General features: G+C 51.5%; 1 protein-coding gene across 8 annotated transcripts in view; it reads left to right on the top strand.

Annotated features, from left to right (window-relative positions):
• Positions 1 to 505: 505 nt before the first annotated feature.
• The window catches only part of TCOF1 (treacle ribosome biogenesis factor 1), a 48,473-nt gene continuing 30,938 nt past the window's right edge, over positions 506 to 18,040 (top strand). For 2 of the 8 annotated variants that reach the window (XM_010591872.3, XM_064278174.1), the window contains exons 1-13: positions 507 to 669; positions 3,306 to 3,361; positions 6,603 to 6,724; positions 9,163 to 9,236; positions 9,962 to 10,148; positions 11,243 to 11,310; positions 13,536 to 13,781; positions 15,631 to 15,837; positions 16,033 to 16,251; positions 16,434 to 16,646; positions 16,819 to 17,025; positions 17,207 to 17,470; positions 17,565 to 17,768. In XM_010591872.3, coding sequence (XP_010590174.2) covers positions 562 to 669; positions 3,306 to 3,361; positions 6,603 to 6,724; positions 9,163 to 9,236; positions 9,962 to 10,148; positions 11,243 to 11,310; positions 13,536 to 13,781; positions 15,631 to 15,837; positions 16,033 to 16,251; positions 16,434 to 16,646; positions 16,819 to 17,025; positions 17,207 to 17,470; positions 17,565 to 17,768 — 2,175 coding nt within the window. In that variant the 5' untranslated portion in view covers positions 507 to 561. Of the gene's footprint in view, positions 670 to 3,305; positions 3,362 to 6,602; positions 6,725 to 9,162; positions 9,237 to 9,961; positions 10,149 to 11,242; positions 11,311 to 13,535; positions 13,782 to 15,630; positions 15,838 to 16,032; positions 16,252 to 16,433; positions 16,647 to 16,818; positions 17,026 to 17,206; positions 17,471 to 17,564; positions 17,769 to 18,040 lie in introns of all 8 variants that reach the window. The other 6 variants (XM_064278185.1, XM_064278179.1, XM_064278187.1 and 3 more) reach the window with 6 other exon arrangements.

Below are 18,040 nucleotides of genomic sequence, written 5' to 3' on the forward strand. Positions count from 1 at the left end.
TGTCTTATTCATCTTTTTATTCCCTCTGCCTAGCCCAAGGTACGGTACTTAACAGGGATTTGTTCAGTAAGTAAATTAATATATGAATAAACTAATAACAAACAGTGCCTGGTTCATAGATCCTAAAAAAAAAAAGTGTGAAAAGAGTAAATGAGCGGGCAACTGGAATTCGAGTTTAGAAAAGATGCAGATTAGGGCGTTCAGAGATGAATAAAGCCCAGTCGCAGCGGTCATACAAATCACTTCAAGGAACAAGTCTAAATAAAGGATTCCCAGGAGGGAGTCCTTCGTAGCATGGCCCAACCAGGAGGCGGGGCCAGATCAAAGCCCTCCCATTCCCTCTCCAATCGGAGATCTCTTGCCTTCTGAGCCTCCGCCCCTTTCACCCTCCAGGACCTGAGCGGCCGCTCAAGGATAAAAGACTACATTTCCCGGAGTGCCATGCGGCTGTGGCGAAGGAGGAGCCGGAAGTGGGGTGCGCGAGGTCTAAGGGCAAGAGGGAAGTGGCGGGCGGGGACTGGGGGGGCGTGCAGGTGAGCGGAGTAGCCAGGGGTCGCGGGCATGGCCGAGGCCAGGAAGCGGCGGGAGCTGCTTCCCCTGATCTACCAGCATCTTCTGCAAGCGGGCTATGTTCGCGCAGCGCGGGAAGTGAAGGAGCAGAGCGCCCAGGTGAGCTTGCGAGTGCCGTGTGCGAGGCCCACGTGCAGGATCGGCAGCGCAGCAGCTGGTGCCCCCTACCCAGGCGACAAGATGGGTGCCCAGAGCCGGATTCTCCTGTTCTCAGGGACGCGGGCCGGGGGAGCTCTAGTAACTACAGCCTCAACCATCGCTGCAGCTCTTATTCTCTGTAGGCCTCAGTTTACCCATCTGTGCAGTGGGCGGGCCGGGACCGGTGATCCAACGCTTTAGGGCTTTTGTAATTCCCGCGCCGCTCGCCTCTGCTCCCTTCCTGGGAGCAGCAGTTTAAAGTTTCTTAAGTCTCAGACCACGTGGCCCCGCGCGGCCTCCTGGGGCAAGTAGTTGGCCACGGGTTTGAGGGGCGAATTGTGACCACCTCCAGGAGGGACCGCCAAGGGAAGGGGCTCCACAGTAGAGCAGGAACTCAGACCTTTAGAGAGCCTCTGTACAGAGTTGGACAGCTTTGGGGTTAGAACTGGTGGCGCAGTCTTTTCTCACTTCATTCATTCAGCAGCTGTTAATCTGCTGGTGATAGAATGGCCGTCTCGGTCCTTCAGCCCCAGTGGAGTTTACGATCTAGTAGAGGAGACAGACACAAATCACGAAAGTACCTGTAAACTTAACACTACATGAAGTTACAAGAAGGAGAGGCACAGCGTGCTAAAACAGTGTATGGCAGGTTGCCCTTGTCTCAAGAGATACCTGAGACTGCTGCCCTCAGGAAGTCACTGTTGATTTGAGATCTGAAGGGGGAAGGTGAATATTCCAGGCAGAGAGGTGCAAATGCCCCGTGGTAGAAGAGAGGTTGATTTTGTACATACTGACCTCAAGAAAGGTCCCTGAGGCTACAGCACGGAGGACCAGGGCAATAGAGGTCCCCAGAGAGATGAGAGAGGGAGGTGGGGGCTGGCCCAAGCAGGTCTTGTAGTTAGTTTGGTCTTAAGCCAAAAAGCAGTGGGAAGCCACTGGAAGGTTTTAAACTGGTGTCTGAGGGGGCCTGATTTGTCAATATCCCAGGGCCTCCTGAAGGGATCAAAGGGTGATGGGCCCTGAGATGTTATCTATGCTTTTCCCAATCCTCCCTGGGCCTTGGAGCATATGCCTAGGAAAATTGTCCTGCCATCCTGGAACATACATTCCAGCAAACGACATGTAAAAAGTAAGTTAGTGGTACAGAGTGTCATGTGATAATAGGTGAGGGCTATAAAAATTAAGCATCAAGGGTGATTAAGGAGTGTCAGGGGTGCAATTGTAAATTGGGTAGTCAAGGAAGCCTGACTGAAAAGGTAACATTTTGGGCAGAGACCTAAAGGAAATGAGGGAGTGAGCTATGTAGTTAGCAGGAGAGAGAGCATTCCAGACCCTGGTAGGGGTGGAGTAGGGGGTGGCCTGCCACATTTAAGGGACAGTGAGGAGGCTGGTGTGCTTGGGTGGGAGCAGAGTGAGGCTAATACGTGCTGTCTCAGATGTTATGGAATGTCTTAGTTATCTGGTGCTGCTGTAACAAATACCACAGGTGGGTGGCTTTAACAAACAAAAATTTATTTTCTCATAGTTTAGGAGCTAGAAGTGTGAATTCAGAGCTCCAGCTTTAGGGGAAGGGTTTCTCTCTCTGTTAGCTCTGGAGGAAAGTCCTTGGCTCTTTTTAGCTTCTGTCCTTCCCTTAGTGATCATCATGTGTCTTGGCATCTGTCATGCCCCATCTCGGCTTCTTTCCCTTGCTTGTTTAATCACTTTCATATCTCAAAAGGACTTAAGACACACCTGCCTCATTAACATAACAAAGGCAACCCATCCCAAGTAGGATTATAACCACAGGCATAAAAGTTAGGATTTACAACACATATTTTTGGAGGACACAATTCAATCCATAACATGGAAGGAACCTGAATTTGGAAAAGTTAGCCCAGGGTTACCTAGTCAGTTAACAGAGAACTGACTCCAACCCAGGCCTGCCTGACCCCTGGAACACACTATTGGCCACTCTGCCCAGCCACCTGAGCTCTCCACCCTCACCCCACACTGCTCACCCAGCCTCCTTGGGGTACTTGAAACTTGAGGTGCTTGGCATTTCCAGAGTTGGCCTTCTGTCCTCAGTTCCAAAGTCCTGGATTCCACCTGGTGTTCTCTGCTTCCACCAAGAGACTGGCACCATTTGGGCCCGGCCTCTTCATAGTGAACTGCTAGACTGAGGTTGTGCCGCTGGAATGCCTTGGGTATCTGGACTATGGTTCATACCGTCTGGGGAGATCCACCAGCCAAACTTTTGAAGGCCTCTTGAAAGGTCAAGGGTGGAAAAAGCCCCATCTTATGGCCTGTGAGGGTGAAGAGTACCAGAGAGGCCAGGAGCTGGGTGAATGCTAGCCTGGAACACTCCAGCTCCAGCCTCTCAAACGTGCCTCTCACCAACATGTCTAAAAAGGTTTTAGCTGGAATTGCTTGGCTTGATTGTTTCTGGAAGGTTTTGAATGGTATTGGCAGGGCTAAACAGGCATGTTTCTCAGAGCAAAAAGACTCCCTTCTCAACCACCTGTCTGTTCTCATGTCATGAGGTCAGGCAGAGTTGGGACCAGGCAAGGCCTCCCCTGCTGGGAGGTTAATTGCTACCTCTCTTTATCTCTCTGCAGAAAAGTTTCCCGACTCAGCCGGTCACCCTTCTGGACATCTACACACACTGGCAACAGTGAGTTTGGTGGGGCTGAGGGTGGAGTAGGGGCACCCCAAGCAATTGGCTTGGAATAAGTCAGGAAACTAACCTGATCTAAGATGGGTCCCCAAGCCCACTGTGGACATAGCTCCCAGAAAGCCAGATCACATGGATAGATATTTCTTTTGATCAGCATTTATTAAGCACCTACTGAATGCCAGGCCCTGTTCTAAGTATGGAGATACTGTGATGAATGAGGCAGACATGGTTCCTTCTTTCCTGGAGCTGACATTGTAGTCGAGGAGGCAAACACGACTCAGGAAACGAAACATAAAATTACAGTGATTGTAAGAATTACAAAAGGTAGTTACCTCATGCCAAAACCACATACATGAGTCAGCCTGGCCTTGTATGGGATGGCGGGGGGACTCCCCTGAGGTGACTTTTGACTTGAGAGCTGAGGGAAGTGGAGGAGTGAATTAATCAGTATGTATGGAGTAGCGGGAGGGGTGCACCTGGCTGTGGGAACTGCAGTGCCAATCAATGCCTGTGGCTGGGGGACTGTACAGATGAGGCTGGGGGTAGCAGGGCCCGCCGCATGCTAGGCCTGGCCTTCCATGGTGAGGGGAGGCTTTACCTTAGGAGTCGTGGGGAGCCACGGAAGGTGAGGCAGGGAGGGATGTGATCAGGTCGGCTGGTTGGGGGCTGTGATGACATACAGGCAAGAGCCGGTGGGGCTTGACACAGGGATGTGAGGGTGGAGAGAAGCGAACAGTGGATTCAAGCAACGCGAGGAGGTAAATCCAGGATCTGTGGATGGGGTAGAGAGGAGGTGTCAAGTTGACTCCTGGGTGTCTGGCTTGTGCACCTGGATGGAAGGTGGGTCTATGCATGGAGCTGGAAGGGATCCCAGTTTGGAGGGAAAGATTTCAAGGACATGTTGAATTGAAATGCCTATGAAGCATGTAAAACTTTTCAGGGGAGGGAGAATAATCCAAGGGTATATCAACGGAGGAATAGTTTGAGAATGAAGGAAAAACCCAAAAAACCCAGTGCCATCGAGTCGATTCCGACTCATAGTGACCCTCCAGGACAGAGTAGAACTGCCCCACAGAGTTTCCAAGGAGTGCCTGGCAGATTCAAACTGCCGACCCTTTGGTTAGCAGCTGTAGCACTTAACCACTATGCCACCAGGGTTGGAGGGGATAATAAATATTGTCTCCCATGCACTGACCTGACCACAGCTGACTAGGGAAGTGAAAGTCCTATAGTCATGTAGCATGAAGAATGAGAGAGAATGTTGCACTGTCCAGGATGGAAAAGAGATGGCAAAGGGGCAGGCAAGAGGGGTGAAGGGCCACTGTCAGTGACTTTTGGAGGACAAAGGGAACAGTGTGTCCTCTGGAGCCCCAGCAGGCAGAGGTGGGACCTGTATGTACCTGCCTTAGGAAGACAGGTTTCAGCTTCTAAACGCAAGCATCATTACAGCGATCCAAAAATGAGGTATGCTATAGTGGGAGTGGTGAGTCCCTGTCATCAGAGGTATGTAAGCAAAGGTAAGCATAGTGTGGAAGGGGCTCCATCCTTCAGTAGAGAGCTAAGGTCGTTGGAAAATCTGCCAGCCCTCAGGGTCTTGGTTCTCCTCTGCTGCTAATCAAGCTTGGAACACAAGGTATACCCGGCACTTCCTCTCCCTTGCCCTCTCTCACTCACTGCACTTCCTTTCTCAGAGAGATGCTTCAGCAAGCTGCACCTCACACCCTCTCCTGCCATTAACCCCTTCTACGGGGAGGGGTGCTGCGTGGGATGAGAACCCTACACCCGCTAGAGGTGGCCTAGCCTAGTGATTCCCAGCAACATTCAAACCCAGCCACTGCCTTCTTGGCCTCCCTGAATAGTATCTTCACCTGCACAACAGAAAAAAAAAAAAATTTTTTTTTTTTTTACAGAGATAATAGTAATTCTCTCATTGCATTGTGAGAATTAAACAATCTGCATAAGTATTTATCGAGCTTCTAGTACAAGCCAGGCACTGTTCTAGACGATGAGGCTAGAGCTGGGAACAAACCAGAGAAAAATCCTTGCCCTTGTGGAACTTACATTCCACTGGGTGAGGGGGAAGAAGCAGAATAAATTGATACATGTAATAGATGAAGCTTGTTTTTAGCAGGAAATTCTTGACAAGTGGCCTTCGTGGGAATGTGGTCCCAGGCAGCCTGTCATCCCAAACTGGCAGAGCAGTGTCTACTCCACACAGAAAACATGGGGCAGATGGTAGCTCCCTTGGGTGGGGGTCAGGGGACTCAGTGATCTGGGAGCTGTCCCACTCATGCCACAAACTTATTCTGACCCTGGACAACTCATTCACCTTTTGAGCTGTGTGCTAGGCACTGAGGATAGAAAAGGTCCCTGCCAGCCCTCTTTCTCTCCCCTTACTGTGCAGCTGGGGAGTCTGGCAGGAAGTAACTAAAATAACATGAGATAAAAGTGCTCTGAAGAAAATGAAACAGGGAAATGTGATCAGGGAGGGCCTCTGAGGAGCCTGTCATGGGGTTGAGATCTAAAGGACAAGGACCTGGACGGAGGCTTCTAGGATGCAATGCAGCAAGTCCCGGAGGAGGAGGGGCCTGGTCCGTGGTGCTCACTGACTGTCAGCTGCTGATATTACAGTGAAACCTGTGAGAGCCGGAAGGCAAAGGGACTGCCTTGTTTTTCCAGGTCTTGCAAGTCTTCCGTGTTTGACAGGATGCATTCTTACCACTTTTCTGTCTCACCTTATACCAAAAAAATACCCATTGCCATCAAATCGAGTCTGATTCATAGCCACCCTATAGGACAGAGTAAAGGGCTCCATAGGGTTTCCAAGGAGCGGCTGGTAAATTTGAACTGCCGACCTTTTGGTTAGTAGCCAAGCTCTTAACCACTACGCCAACAAGGTTATCTCTCCTTATAGTGGAAAATATTTGAGTTTTCCTTCTCTGGTAGATTTCTGCCTTATGCAGGTTCCAGCTTTCAGAGGTTTTACTGCATGTATTATGTAACGTTATCAACCATTCATGGTTGTTTTGAAGACTTGTAGAGGATTTTAAAACACTTGATCAGATGAGTGAAAATGCAAAATACAGAATTTTGTACCTGCCCTGTGTTTTCATCACTGTTTTAACTCTCTGTGCTCATTTCCTTTGAGGGTAGGAGGATGTGGGAAGGGCTTCCTTTTCAAATCCCCTGGAGTTGTCATATCACCCAGTTGGTAAAGCCAGACATCCTTGATCTGCAGAACCTCAGAGGTCGGCCAAAAGCGGAAGGCAGAGAACGATGCAGCGCTGCAGGCCAAGAAGACCCGCGTGTCAGACCCCATTAGTAGCTCCGAGAGCTCAGACGACGAGGAGGAGGCAGAAGGTGAGAGCGCCAACACCAAGAGGAGTAAGAACCGTGCATGCTGGGGGACCTGGACCTCCCAGTCAGGCCCCCATCATTGGTGTCTGTAGGGGCTCCGCCTGCACCTTCTGGGAACATACTATGGGATGGGGTTGAATTGTTCCAGGAGTGAGTTACCTCCAGCTTCTTCTTTAGTGAGCTCTGAGAAGATGAAGACTTTTTAGGGGAAGACTGGGAATGCCCTGTGTTGTGTCTGTTTATTCCATTATGTATTTGTGTGCCAGGCATCATGTTAGGGCTAGAGAGCCAGCGGTGAGCAAAAACAGATGGGCCCTCACAGTCTAGATTTGTGTACCTCCAGTCACCCCTGCCCATGGGGCATGGGAGCCGCATTTTCGCAAATCCCCACGTGTTTCTGTTAAAGGTTAAAGAATCCTATTTTCGGAAGTACTGCTGGTGAGGACGCCTGGCAGGCACTTCTTCTCTGTGGGCTGCTTTAAGAGTTGCTGATCTTCCTGGTTTTTTTGGAAGTGTACAAGTTAGCACCAGGGCTGTATTGGGCACTTAGGTATCAGAGTTGGCAGGGGTAACTCCGTGAAAGCCTTTACGGCCCCTTCTCCCTGTCCCCGATTCCCAGGGCCCCTTGTGCTTCACCCAAGAGCTGTCATAATTCTAGAGTTGATCTCTTCTCCGCGTTATGTTTTTATTTTTTGTTTGTATAGCAGATGATTTCTTAATTTTAAAATACATTTTAGGATTATAAAAGAGTATAGAATTCACTGGAGTCCCTGGACACTGCAAACCGAAAGGTTGGCGGTTCAGATCTACCCAGAGGCACTTCAGAAGAAAGACCTGGCAATCTACTTCCAAAAGATCAGCCACTGAAGACCCTGTGGAGCACAGTTCTGTTCTGACACACATGAGGTTGCTATCAGGCAGAGTTGACTCAAAGCTACTGGTAATAGAATTCATAAGAGAATATTGAAAAAGTACTTTTTTGAAAGGCCAGAAAAAAATTACCCATATTCTTGCCACTTACAATTTGGTAAATTATTTTTCTAGTTATTTTCCTGAGCATGTTTTCAAAGATGTTTGAAATCATCCTGGATATACATTTTATATCTTGCTTAATATTTTTAAAGTATCATTGCAAAACAAGTGTAGAAACTTGGAATGGCACAGAAACACATAGAAGAAAAATTGAAGGTTTCCTATTCTGCCCCACTTCCTTTCACCCCCTAAATGCATCTCCTGGTGGGGAGCCTTTGCATCTACAGAAATAAACTGGATCATCCATCCATACATACGTTTTAAACAAAAATTATAAAATTTTGCATTGACCGGCTGTTTAACACTAATCAATTTCTGAAACCTGTGATAGTGGTATTGTAGTTATATTTTTTGAAAGGAGTCCTTCTTACTGAGAAAAACCTATTGGGATATTTGTGGGTGACATGATATGATGACTGGCATTTTCTTCAAAATAATATATATTAGGGGAGAGGTGGATAAGAGAGTAGATGAAATAAGATTGGCCATAAATTGGTAATGGTGGAAGCAGTGTGGTTCAGTGTACTTTCTCTGTACTTACGAATGCATTTAAAATTTTCTGTAATTAAAAAAGAGTGAGAGGTGGTGTTAAATACCAGGAAAAGAATTGGCTCATGCAGTACATCTCCGTAATAGCCTTCTTATTTAACAGCACACCTTTGAAATCTTTCCCTCCTGAGATCTGAAGGGACAGTATCCTTTTACAAAAGCCTCGTGCATCTCTACATCTCAGCACCTAACTGGGCCCGGCTCTCATGGTTCAGCTACCTCTCCACTAAGAAACTATTTAAATTCTGGGCCACTCTCTGGGCCTGGGGCTGGCTGCCTGATCATTACTTCTGGCTTTCTGAGTGACTTTCAGGGCTATGGTGTAGTAGCCTGTGTGAAAGACGCCCATGGAGTTGTGTGGTGCCTTCATGGTAATTCATGGCAGGATCTTGGGCCAGTGCTTTTCCTGTTGGGGCCTCGGTGCCTTGTGCCACAAAGGAGCTGGGAGTTCACCGGGGATGAAAGCAGTTATCCTGCCACTCTCCTCTCTCGCTCCTGAAGGATGTGGCTAATGCACCACAGAACTCTGCCATAAGTCTGGAGTCAGCCTCAGACCCTCATCCCAACACCAGGCAGCCAAGATCAATCGAACTGTTGCCAGTTGCCGTCAAGTCAGTTCTGACTCTTGACAACCCCATGTGCATCATAGAAGAACTGTGCTCCAGTAGATCCCCAGGCCTTTCTTCCAAGGCACCCCTGAGTGGACTCAAACCTCCTAACCTTTTGGTTAGCAGCTGAGCATGTTAACTATTTGTACCACCCAGGGACTTCAGTCAAACTGTTAGGTGGAATGAAAGCTATTGGCTGCTCTTAGGAGAAAAGCTCACCTGGCTCATCCAGCAGGTGTTTGTGTCTTGCAGCCCCAAGACTAGTGTCTGCCAACACCTCAGTCGTGGGGGTGGATTTGCCATCAAGCATGAAAGAACAAGGCAAGGTGAGTGGGACTGCTTTCCAAGCTATGTCTGTGGGAGTTGAAATGCCTTTTAGGGGAAGCCCTCTATGTCAAAATAGTATTGATAGAGTTGTGGGTAGTCTCCCGACCTGGGTTCCAATCTCAGCCTGTGTTACCAGCCGTGTGATCCTAGGTGAACCCCTTTGCCTCTCAGGGCCTCAGTTCCCTTCTGTGTGAGATGAGGAAGCTGCCTACTGCAATGGGCCACTGGCATATTAAAAAAAAAAACCAAACCCATTGCCGTAAATTCTGACTCATCGCGATCCTATGGGACAGCGTAGAACTGCCCCATAGGATTTCTACGGCTGTAATCTTTACAGAAGCAGACTGCCACATCTTTCTCCTATGGAGTGGCTGGTAGGTTCAAACCATTGACCTTTCAGTTAGCAGCGAAGTACTTAACCACTGCACCACCAGAGCTCCTTAATGTATGAAAGTAATTATAAAATAGTGATAATATCCTCAACAAACTACTACTTACCGTTTAGCAAGTGTCCCAAGACCTATAATTCATTTCTCTCAACAGCTCTGTGAGCTGAGGGACAATTTTTAGTGTCACTTTAAAGACAAGGAAATAGACTCAGTGTGGCTGAACAAATTGTGCAAACTCACATGGCCCAGCAGTGGTAGCTGGCGCTGGTTTAAGACCTGGGTAGTCTGCAGTCTTTACCGTGTCCAGATGTGTATGTTGCTGTTGTTCTCTGTAGGCAAAGACCAAGAAAACCAGCAAGGTGGTAAACTCCGTACCACACCCTGCCTCCGGGAAGGTAGTGGCCCACCTCCTTTCTGGGAAGTCACCCAAGAAGTTGGCAGCACCCTTGGCAAATACCACCTTGGTCTCAGAAACTGAGGAGGAGAGCAGTGTCCCGGCTCCCAGAGCCACTGCCAAGCCTGGTGAGAAGCCCCTATCTCTATGAACCAAGTCCCCTGGGTTTGGGCTTAGGGGGCAGGTCTAGTCACTGCTTTATTAAGCTCTGGAAAATTATGGAATTCAAAAGTTTGTCTCTTTGACAGTGAGAGCCCCATCCCCATCCCTCAGACCATTTCCCCATCCCCAAGACAAGGGAGGGACAGCTGCATGGACACCTCAAACTTTGCTGAGGGAGTTTGAGCAGCCTGGGTGGGTGATTAGAGCATTTTTTGGTTTATCACCATTAGGTGTGTTCAGGGCAGAGCTTTGAACCAGTTCTCCCTGGTTCAGTCATGGCCAATAAAGCAAAACCCAAATGGACCCAAATTTTTAAAATGTGGGCAAAGAGGAACAGAAAAAATTACAGATTGAAGCCCTGCTAGAAACTTAATCTCACTCTTAGAAAACAAGGGCAGTGTGCACGTTGCATAGCAACCAGATCTCTTGACTGGCAGAGTTGGAAATGGGTGCCCTGCTCAGAGATGGCGGCCAAATGCACCACTTTGAATGTGTGTCACTCTCCACAGTCCTGGCAGTAATCCAATCTCCCACATCAGGCTCCTAAAAGGGCACACTGCCTCCTCCGAGTCTCCCATTCCAGGACTTCAACCCATAATTTTTCCTGTTATGCTTCGTGTTCTACTTCACCCAGATTTTTAAATTTCGAGTCTGTTCCAACTTTGCTTCGTTGGCCATGACAGAACTGGCTTGAAGCTTGGTTGAGGGACCACTGTGGAGGCTTAGAGTCTGGACTAAGAGGCCTGGCATTTGCCCTCCCTGCTTCAGTGGACTGCAGTGGTGGGGGGAGATTTTATAAACTGTTAGATGCTGGTGCACATGTGTTAGGACCTATCATATGAGCCCACACCAGGGATTTGAAGGTGTGGGGAACAGAGATCACGATGGTGCCCGCCTTGGATGTGGGACTTGAAGAAAGGGTGGCTTTGCAGCTCTGTAGACATGAGAAGCAAGCACTCAGCATTTGGCTTTGATTAGCAGTTGGCACGAGGGGGTGCTGGGGAGGGGCAGGCAAGTGTGGAAAGAGTGACCCTCAGCCCCTTCCCTGTTCATGCCTCAGGGATGGTGGACCAAGCCGACAGCTCCAGTGAGGACACCTCCAGCTCTAGTGACGAGACAGATGTGGAGGTAATTGCCACCCATCCTCAGGAGTTGCCCTCTTCAAACCTCTTACCCTTCCAGGACTGTGACTGAGACTTCAAAGATCTGTGGGACTGTATTAATTCAGCAACTGTTTCGGGGGTGACTGAGAGCTGGAGTGGCTGAGGCCTGGGGAGGGAAAGGGCGGGAGCAGGTGCTGCTTGTTGCCCCCTGAGAAGGTCTAGGGCTGTGGGAGAGAGAGGCTGTCCTGCCTGAGAGACTAGGGAAGACTTCCTGGGAGAGGGGCACTGGAGTAGGGCCTGGGAGCACAGTGGGGGTCACCAGGAAGAGGAAGGGGAAGGGCAGGAAGAACTAACTGCACAAGGAAAGGCCCTAAGGCAGGAGTGGTTGTCATGCATGGTGAGGGGTAAGCTGGGTAAGGCTGCTCAGGAGAATCTGGGCCCACTGGTGAATGCCAGGACTAGGCACGTGGCTAGAGTTGAGCAGGACTCTTGGTGTGTGGCCTTGTCTCACCCCTGACCTGTGACCTGGGAGATGTACCCACAGGTCATTCCTTATTTTGCACTTCCCAAGTACCAGGCCTCGGGAATACAGTGTGAGCAAGATGGGCAGGTTCATGCCGCCATGGGGAAGTGAGGGGGTCCTTCAGCTTTTTATCTGCAGTGGTGATGGGTGCTGTGGAGGGCAGATAGACAGTAAGGTGAGCCTGACATAGATGAATAGGTGTCATCAGAAGTAGAGGTGGCAGGCCAGAAAATGTGTTGAGTGTTCCATGCAGAAGGGAGGACGTGCAGAGACGAAGGCAAAACGAGTTTGATGCTTTAAATGAGCATTTAAAGTGCTACAGGATGAGGCCCAGAGGTAGGCAGGGGCCACATGTCTGATTGATCTTAGGACTGCCCTAGGTAGTTTGGGTTTTATTCTAGAGGCTGTGGGAAGCTGTTGAAGGGTTTTAGGCACAGGGCCTAATTTATATTTCAAAAAGGTCTCTGGTTGTGGCCTGGATTGGAGGACCAAACCAAACCTGTTGCTGTCTAGTTGATTCCGACTCATAGCAGCCCTATAGGACAGAGTAGAACTGCCCCATAGGGTTTCCAAGGCTATAAATCTTTACAGGAGCAGACTGCCACATCTTTCTCCTTTGGAGCGGTGGGTTTCAACCACCAGTCTTTAGGTTAACAGCTGAGCGTTCAACCACTATGCCACCAGGGCTGCTTGAGTGAAGGACAGTGCAGAATAAAAGCAGCGAGAGTGTTTAGGGGTCTCTTGGAGCACTACGGGCAGGAGGTGCTGGTGGCCAGGACTAGGGTGCCCCAGTTGCAAAGATGTTTTAGAGGGAGAACAGCAGGATTCCAGGATGGGCTGATCTGGTGCCCCGGGTACTTTCCACCTCACCCAGTGACCCTGTGAAGGTGGAGCCCTCACCCTGTCTGCTCCAGGCCTGGCCATGGGCTGCTCCTCACATTCCACCCTCACCGTGAGGCCCTAGTTGCAGCCAGACATAGGACGCCCCTGGCTTCTATTATGCCAGGCCCTGCCAAGAGGAAGGGGACCACTCCTGTCCCTGAGAAACCAGTAGCCAAACACACAGCCTCAGTGGACCAGAGGCTGCTGCAAGGTTCCAACAGCTTTGGGGAGGAACATGAGACTGAGGGAACCCAGGGTCAGGTGAGGGTGACTGAAGATGAGGTGGAGATAGGGACTGACTGCTTTGGAAATGCCAGGATTGTAGAAGTTAAGAAAGAGCTAAAAAGGGGCACACAAGTTTATCTAGAAACCGAGGCTGAGAGGAAGGGCACCTGCTCAAGGTAGCTCAGCAAGTCGGTGGTAGGACTGGCCTCCTGTCCCTCAGGGCTGTACCCGACAAGTACTTGACACCCACTATGACCAGCTACTTTAATGTTTAAGGGGCAGACAAGGATAAGCTGTTCTGGTTGAGGGAGGCTGCCTCTTTGCGCTGGACCCTATATGTGCCAGGTGGAAGAGGAGCTAGTGGTCAAGAATTCTGCTCCCAACACCAGACAGACATGGTCCAAACCATGGCTCTGCCCCTTGGCTTTGATCTTGAGTGATTTAACCTCTCTGAGCTTCTTGACCTTTTCTGGCAAATGGGTTATAAAGATCATATTTGTCTCAGAGAGTTGTTTGAACATTAAAAGACATTGGGAAAGGGCTTTGTAAGCTGTGAAGCACCTTATGCACTAAGAGGTAAAAGCTATTATTCGCTCCTTACCCCCATCCTCTTGTTCTAGGCGAAACCCTCCCTAAAAACCCCTCCTGCCAAAGCCTCACCAATCCAAGCCTTGCCAGTCCTTTCCAAGGAGTCTCCAGGGAGAAGGGCAGCCCCAGCCCCTGGGAAGGTGGGGGATGTGACAACCCAAGTCAGAGGAGGTCCCTCAACCCCAGCCACCGGGACTAAGAAGCCAGAAGAGGAGTCAGAGAGCAGCGAGGAGGAGTCTGAGAGTGAGGAGGAGGCCCCTGTGGAGACCCCCAGCCAGGTGAGGCCTGGGGAGGGCTGCCTTCGGGGGCTCCTATGGCCCCCTAGCAGCCTGGAAATGCTCCCACCAGAGAAGACTCAGCCTGGAGTTTTGAAAGGAGGAGGAGAGAGATGAAGCTGAGAGGCAGGGGCACCTGGGCTTCCTTGCTTCAGCTTCTTGTGGAAATTACTCGTCTTGCTCAAGCAGCACACTGGAATGGCTGCTTCCCAGAGGACACATCCTGCATCCAGCTCTGTCAGTACTACTCTCCTTTGACTCAGTTTTCCTGTCTATAAAGTGGACTGGTGACCTCGTCCCAGCTAGTCCTATTGTGAAGGGGCTTTAGAAGTTGTTTTAATTGCCTGGTCCTCTGGCCTTCGGGCCAAAGCAGACCTAGAGCAGGCAGGGCATCTGGCTACCTTATGTCTGCTGGGACCCACCCCCTATGCCTTCAGGGCTGCAGTGACTGGGGCTGCAGCCCCCAAGGCTCTGGTGACATCCCAAGGGCAGGCCAGAGGGGCTGGAAAGCTGTTGGAACCAGAGAGCAGGAGGAGGAAGAGTGGGACAGTGATGGGTAAAAGACAGCCCTGTGTTGACCAATGAGGCCAGACAGGGAAGGGGTGCTCACCCATACCCAGGCCTGGGGCAGGATGAGATGCAGTCAGTGAAAAGATAAATAAGATGTGGTTTGTTAGTTGTCAGTGCACGTTAAAGAGGAAAATAAGGCAGGGAAGAGACAAGGGATGACAATTTAAAATAGAGTGGTCAGGGACCTTACCAAAAAAGGAGGCCTGTGCGTAAAGACCTGAAGGAGAAGAGAGAGGCAGCCATGTGGACATTTGGAGGAAGGTCATTCCAGGCAGAGAGAACAGCAAGTGCAAAGGCCCTGAGGTAGGAGTGACAAATCAGAGCATGCAGGCCCGATGCACAGGGAGCAGCTGCTCCTCGGCTCAGGCCAATTTTGCTGTCCCCAAGGCCTGCCCAGTGTGGTGAGGTCTTCCGTTTCTCAGGAGCCAAAATGTGAACTTTTACATAAAATCTACTTTCTCCATGTCAGCTTTAAAAAATAGAGGTGTAAGCTAAACACAGCATGTTTGAAATAGTCTGGACCCTCCACACAGGAAATTTCTAAGAAGGCAAGTGATCAGAGTTGCTGATATTCTGGGATAATCAGCCCAGGGCTGAGCAGCCATGACCCTTCTGGGGAAAACAAGGTCTGCAGCTGCCCTGCCAAAGCCTCAAGGCCAGGAGCAGAACCTGAGAGCAGCAAGAAGTCAGTGAGTGAGTTAGTGAGGAGGCCCGGGCTATGGGGCAGAGGACCAGCATCCGGGGTCCTCCTGCCCTCTGTGCAGAAAGCCCAGTGAGGAGAACCTTACTCCGGCCCACTTTTCAGATGGCTCCTCCTCCCTTTGTTATGTCCAGAGTTCCTTCCATCTGAGCCTTTGCACCCTCCCTTTCACCTCTAAGCTCAATCAGCTGTGCCCTGGGGACGGTGGTTTGGCCAGTTGCAGTGCCCATGCTCACAGAGCTCCCGGCTGGTGCGGAGATGGGCTATAACAACCCTGTGCCAGGCGGCTGAGAAGACCAACCAGGGAGACCTGCATGAGGAAGTGGTGTCTGCACTGAGACCTGGGGGATGAGGAGACAGCAGCCAGGCGAAATCAGGGCGGGGATGGGGGTGTGAAGGCCTTAGAAGTGAGGGAGTGTGAAGTGATTTGATTTTGGGGAAGCAGGCCAGTTGGCCACAGCACTGGTCAGGATGGGGGGTAGGGGTGAGATGAGGCCAGAGAGAGAGAAAGGGAGGTCTTAGGAAGACATCACCAGAGGGTTTTCAGAAGGGGGAGAACAAACTGCCCTTTCTCTTTACTAGGTAAAGGCCTCGGGGAAAATTTCCCAGGCTGGAGGTGCCTCTGCCACTGCCAAGGGGCCCCCTGGGAAAGGGGCTGCCATAGCCACTCCTGTAAAGGCTGGAGCCACCCAGGCCAAGGCAGGGAAGCCAGAGCAAGACTCAGAGAGCAGCAGTGAGGAGGAGTCCAGCAGTGAAGGGGAGACACCTGCGCCCATGGCCCCACTTCAGGTGAGGCCCGGGGAAGGAGATCCCCTGCAGCCAGGGCCCCCCTCAGAAGACCTGCCAAGGACTTGTTCTCCCACTCTGTGCAGGAGCCCCAGGCCTGCCTCAGACCCCAGCCTCTTACCCCATCTCTGTGGCTTCCTCTCGGGCCTCTTCTCTGTCTGCATGCATCCACCCTTTGGTGATTCTGTACCTCTCCAGATGAAGCCCTCTGGGAAAGCGTCCCAGGTCAGAGCTGCCTCAGCCCCTGCCAAGGGGTCCCCTGTTAAAGGGGCTGCCCCAGCACCCCCTGGGAAGACAGGGCCTGGAGCCGCTCCGGCAGGAAAGCCAGAGGAGGACTTGCAGAGCAGCAGTGAGGAGGAGTCAGATAGTGGGGAGGAGACGCCTGCAGCCAAGACCGTAACTGTGAGCACAGCTCAGGTGAGAATGGAGGATACCTTGTGTGGCCCTGTGCCTGGCCTAGAAGGGCCTCCTGTGGGATTGTCATTCCCTCTCATGCCTAGAGCCCTGTGAGGCTCCATTCGCCCTCCTCACCACCTGCGTCTTCATACCCATTCCGCCTTGGGACCCCCTCCACTGATCCTGTGCTTTGTTAATCCCAGGCAAAGCCTTCTGGGAAAACCCCCCAGGTCAGACCCACCTCAGCCCTGGGTACGGGGCCTTCAGGGAAAGGGGCCATCCTAGCGCCCCCTGGGAAGGCAGCACCTGTTGTGCCCCAGGCCCAGGTGGGGAAGCCAGAGGAAGACTCAGAGAGCAGCAGCGAGGAGGATTCGGACAGTGAGGGGGAGGCACCAGCAGCTGTGACCCCGGTCCAGGTGAGTCCTGCCCTGGAAGGCTCCCTGCAGGCTTATCTTTCCTTGGTGCCAGGAGCCCTGCACTCTGCCCTGACTATCTTTTCACACTGTGGTTCTCTTTGCCTTAGTCTCCTGTTTCTCTGCATATCCACCCTTTGGGCTCCCTCCCCTGATCCTAAGTCTCCCACTCCAGGCCAAGCCCTCGGGGAAAACCGTCCAGGTCAGACCTGCCTCAGGTCCCATCAAAGGGCCCTTGGGAAAAGGGGCTACCCCAGTACCCCCTCAGAAGGCAGGGCCTGTAGCTACCCAGGTCAAGGCTGAGAGGCCCAAGGAAGACTCAGAGAGCAGTGAGGAGTCTGAGAGTGAGGAGGAGGCACCAGCAGCCACAACTCCAGCTCAGGTGAGGCCTGGGCTGGACCCCGAACTGCCCCCATCCAGTCAGCTCTGTGGGGTGCTATGCTGCTCTCAGTCAAAACTTGGGTTCTAGGCTCATGGAGGGATAGCAGTGGGGCTCCATGCTGGAGTAGATGGGGGCTCTGAATCCAGGATCCTTTTCCAGCCTGTCTTCTGTGTTCCCTCAGGCAAAGCCAGCTATGAAAACTCCCCAACCCAAGGCCTCCCCAAGGAAAAACACCCCCATCACCCCTGCCTCTGCCAAGCTCCCCCCAATGCAAGTGGACACCCCAGCCCCCTGGAAAGCAGGCACAGCGACTTCTCCAGCCTGCACAGCATCCCCAGCTACGGCCAGGGGTGCCCAGAGGCCACAGGAGGAGTCTTCAAGCAGTGAGGGCTCAGAGAGTGAGGAGGAGGAGGAGGAGACTGCTCCTGTGGCAACAGCGGGACCGGTGAGGCTTTCTGTTTGCTTGGCTGCCCTCAGGGCTGGTCCCACATGGCCCTTTGGGCTCCTGTGAGACACCTCTCTTTCTCTTGTCATTCCAGGCAAAGTCTGTGGGGAAAAACCTCCAAGGCAAAGCTGCCTCCGCCCCTGCCAAGGCACCCTCAGGGCCCGGGACCGCCCCAGTACCCCCTGGGAAGGTAGGGCTTGCAGCTGCCCAGGTCAAAACTGAGACGTACGAAGACTCGGAGAGCAGTGAGGAGGAATCAGACAGTGAGGAGGCACCTGCAGCTGTGAGTCCAGCACAGGTGAAGCCTAGGAAGAGCTTCCCCTCCCTCCCACATCTGTGCCTGGGCGGGGCTGAGGATGGCCGTGTCTGCTCTTGCCTCTGGGAGTACAGAAGCTGAAGCTCAGGGGCAGCCTTAACTCAGCCTCATTTCCCACTTCTCCGTGTCTGTGTGCCTATCAGAGCTCTAGGGTCTCCTTCGTGGTCTTCTAATTTTCACTGAGGTTCCCTGTGCCTTCCACAATCTATGTTGAGTACCACCCTGCTAGACACTATCCTGGTCTGGGGCTCCTG

The sequence above is a fragment of the Loxodonta africana genome, chromosome 2, assembly GCF_030014295.1.
Source record: "Loxodonta africana isolate mLoxAfr1 chromosome 2, mLoxAfr1.hap2, whole genome shotgun sequence".
Lineage (NCBI taxonomy): Eukaryota > Metazoa > Chordata > Mammalia > Proboscidea > Elephantidae > Loxodonta > Loxodonta africana.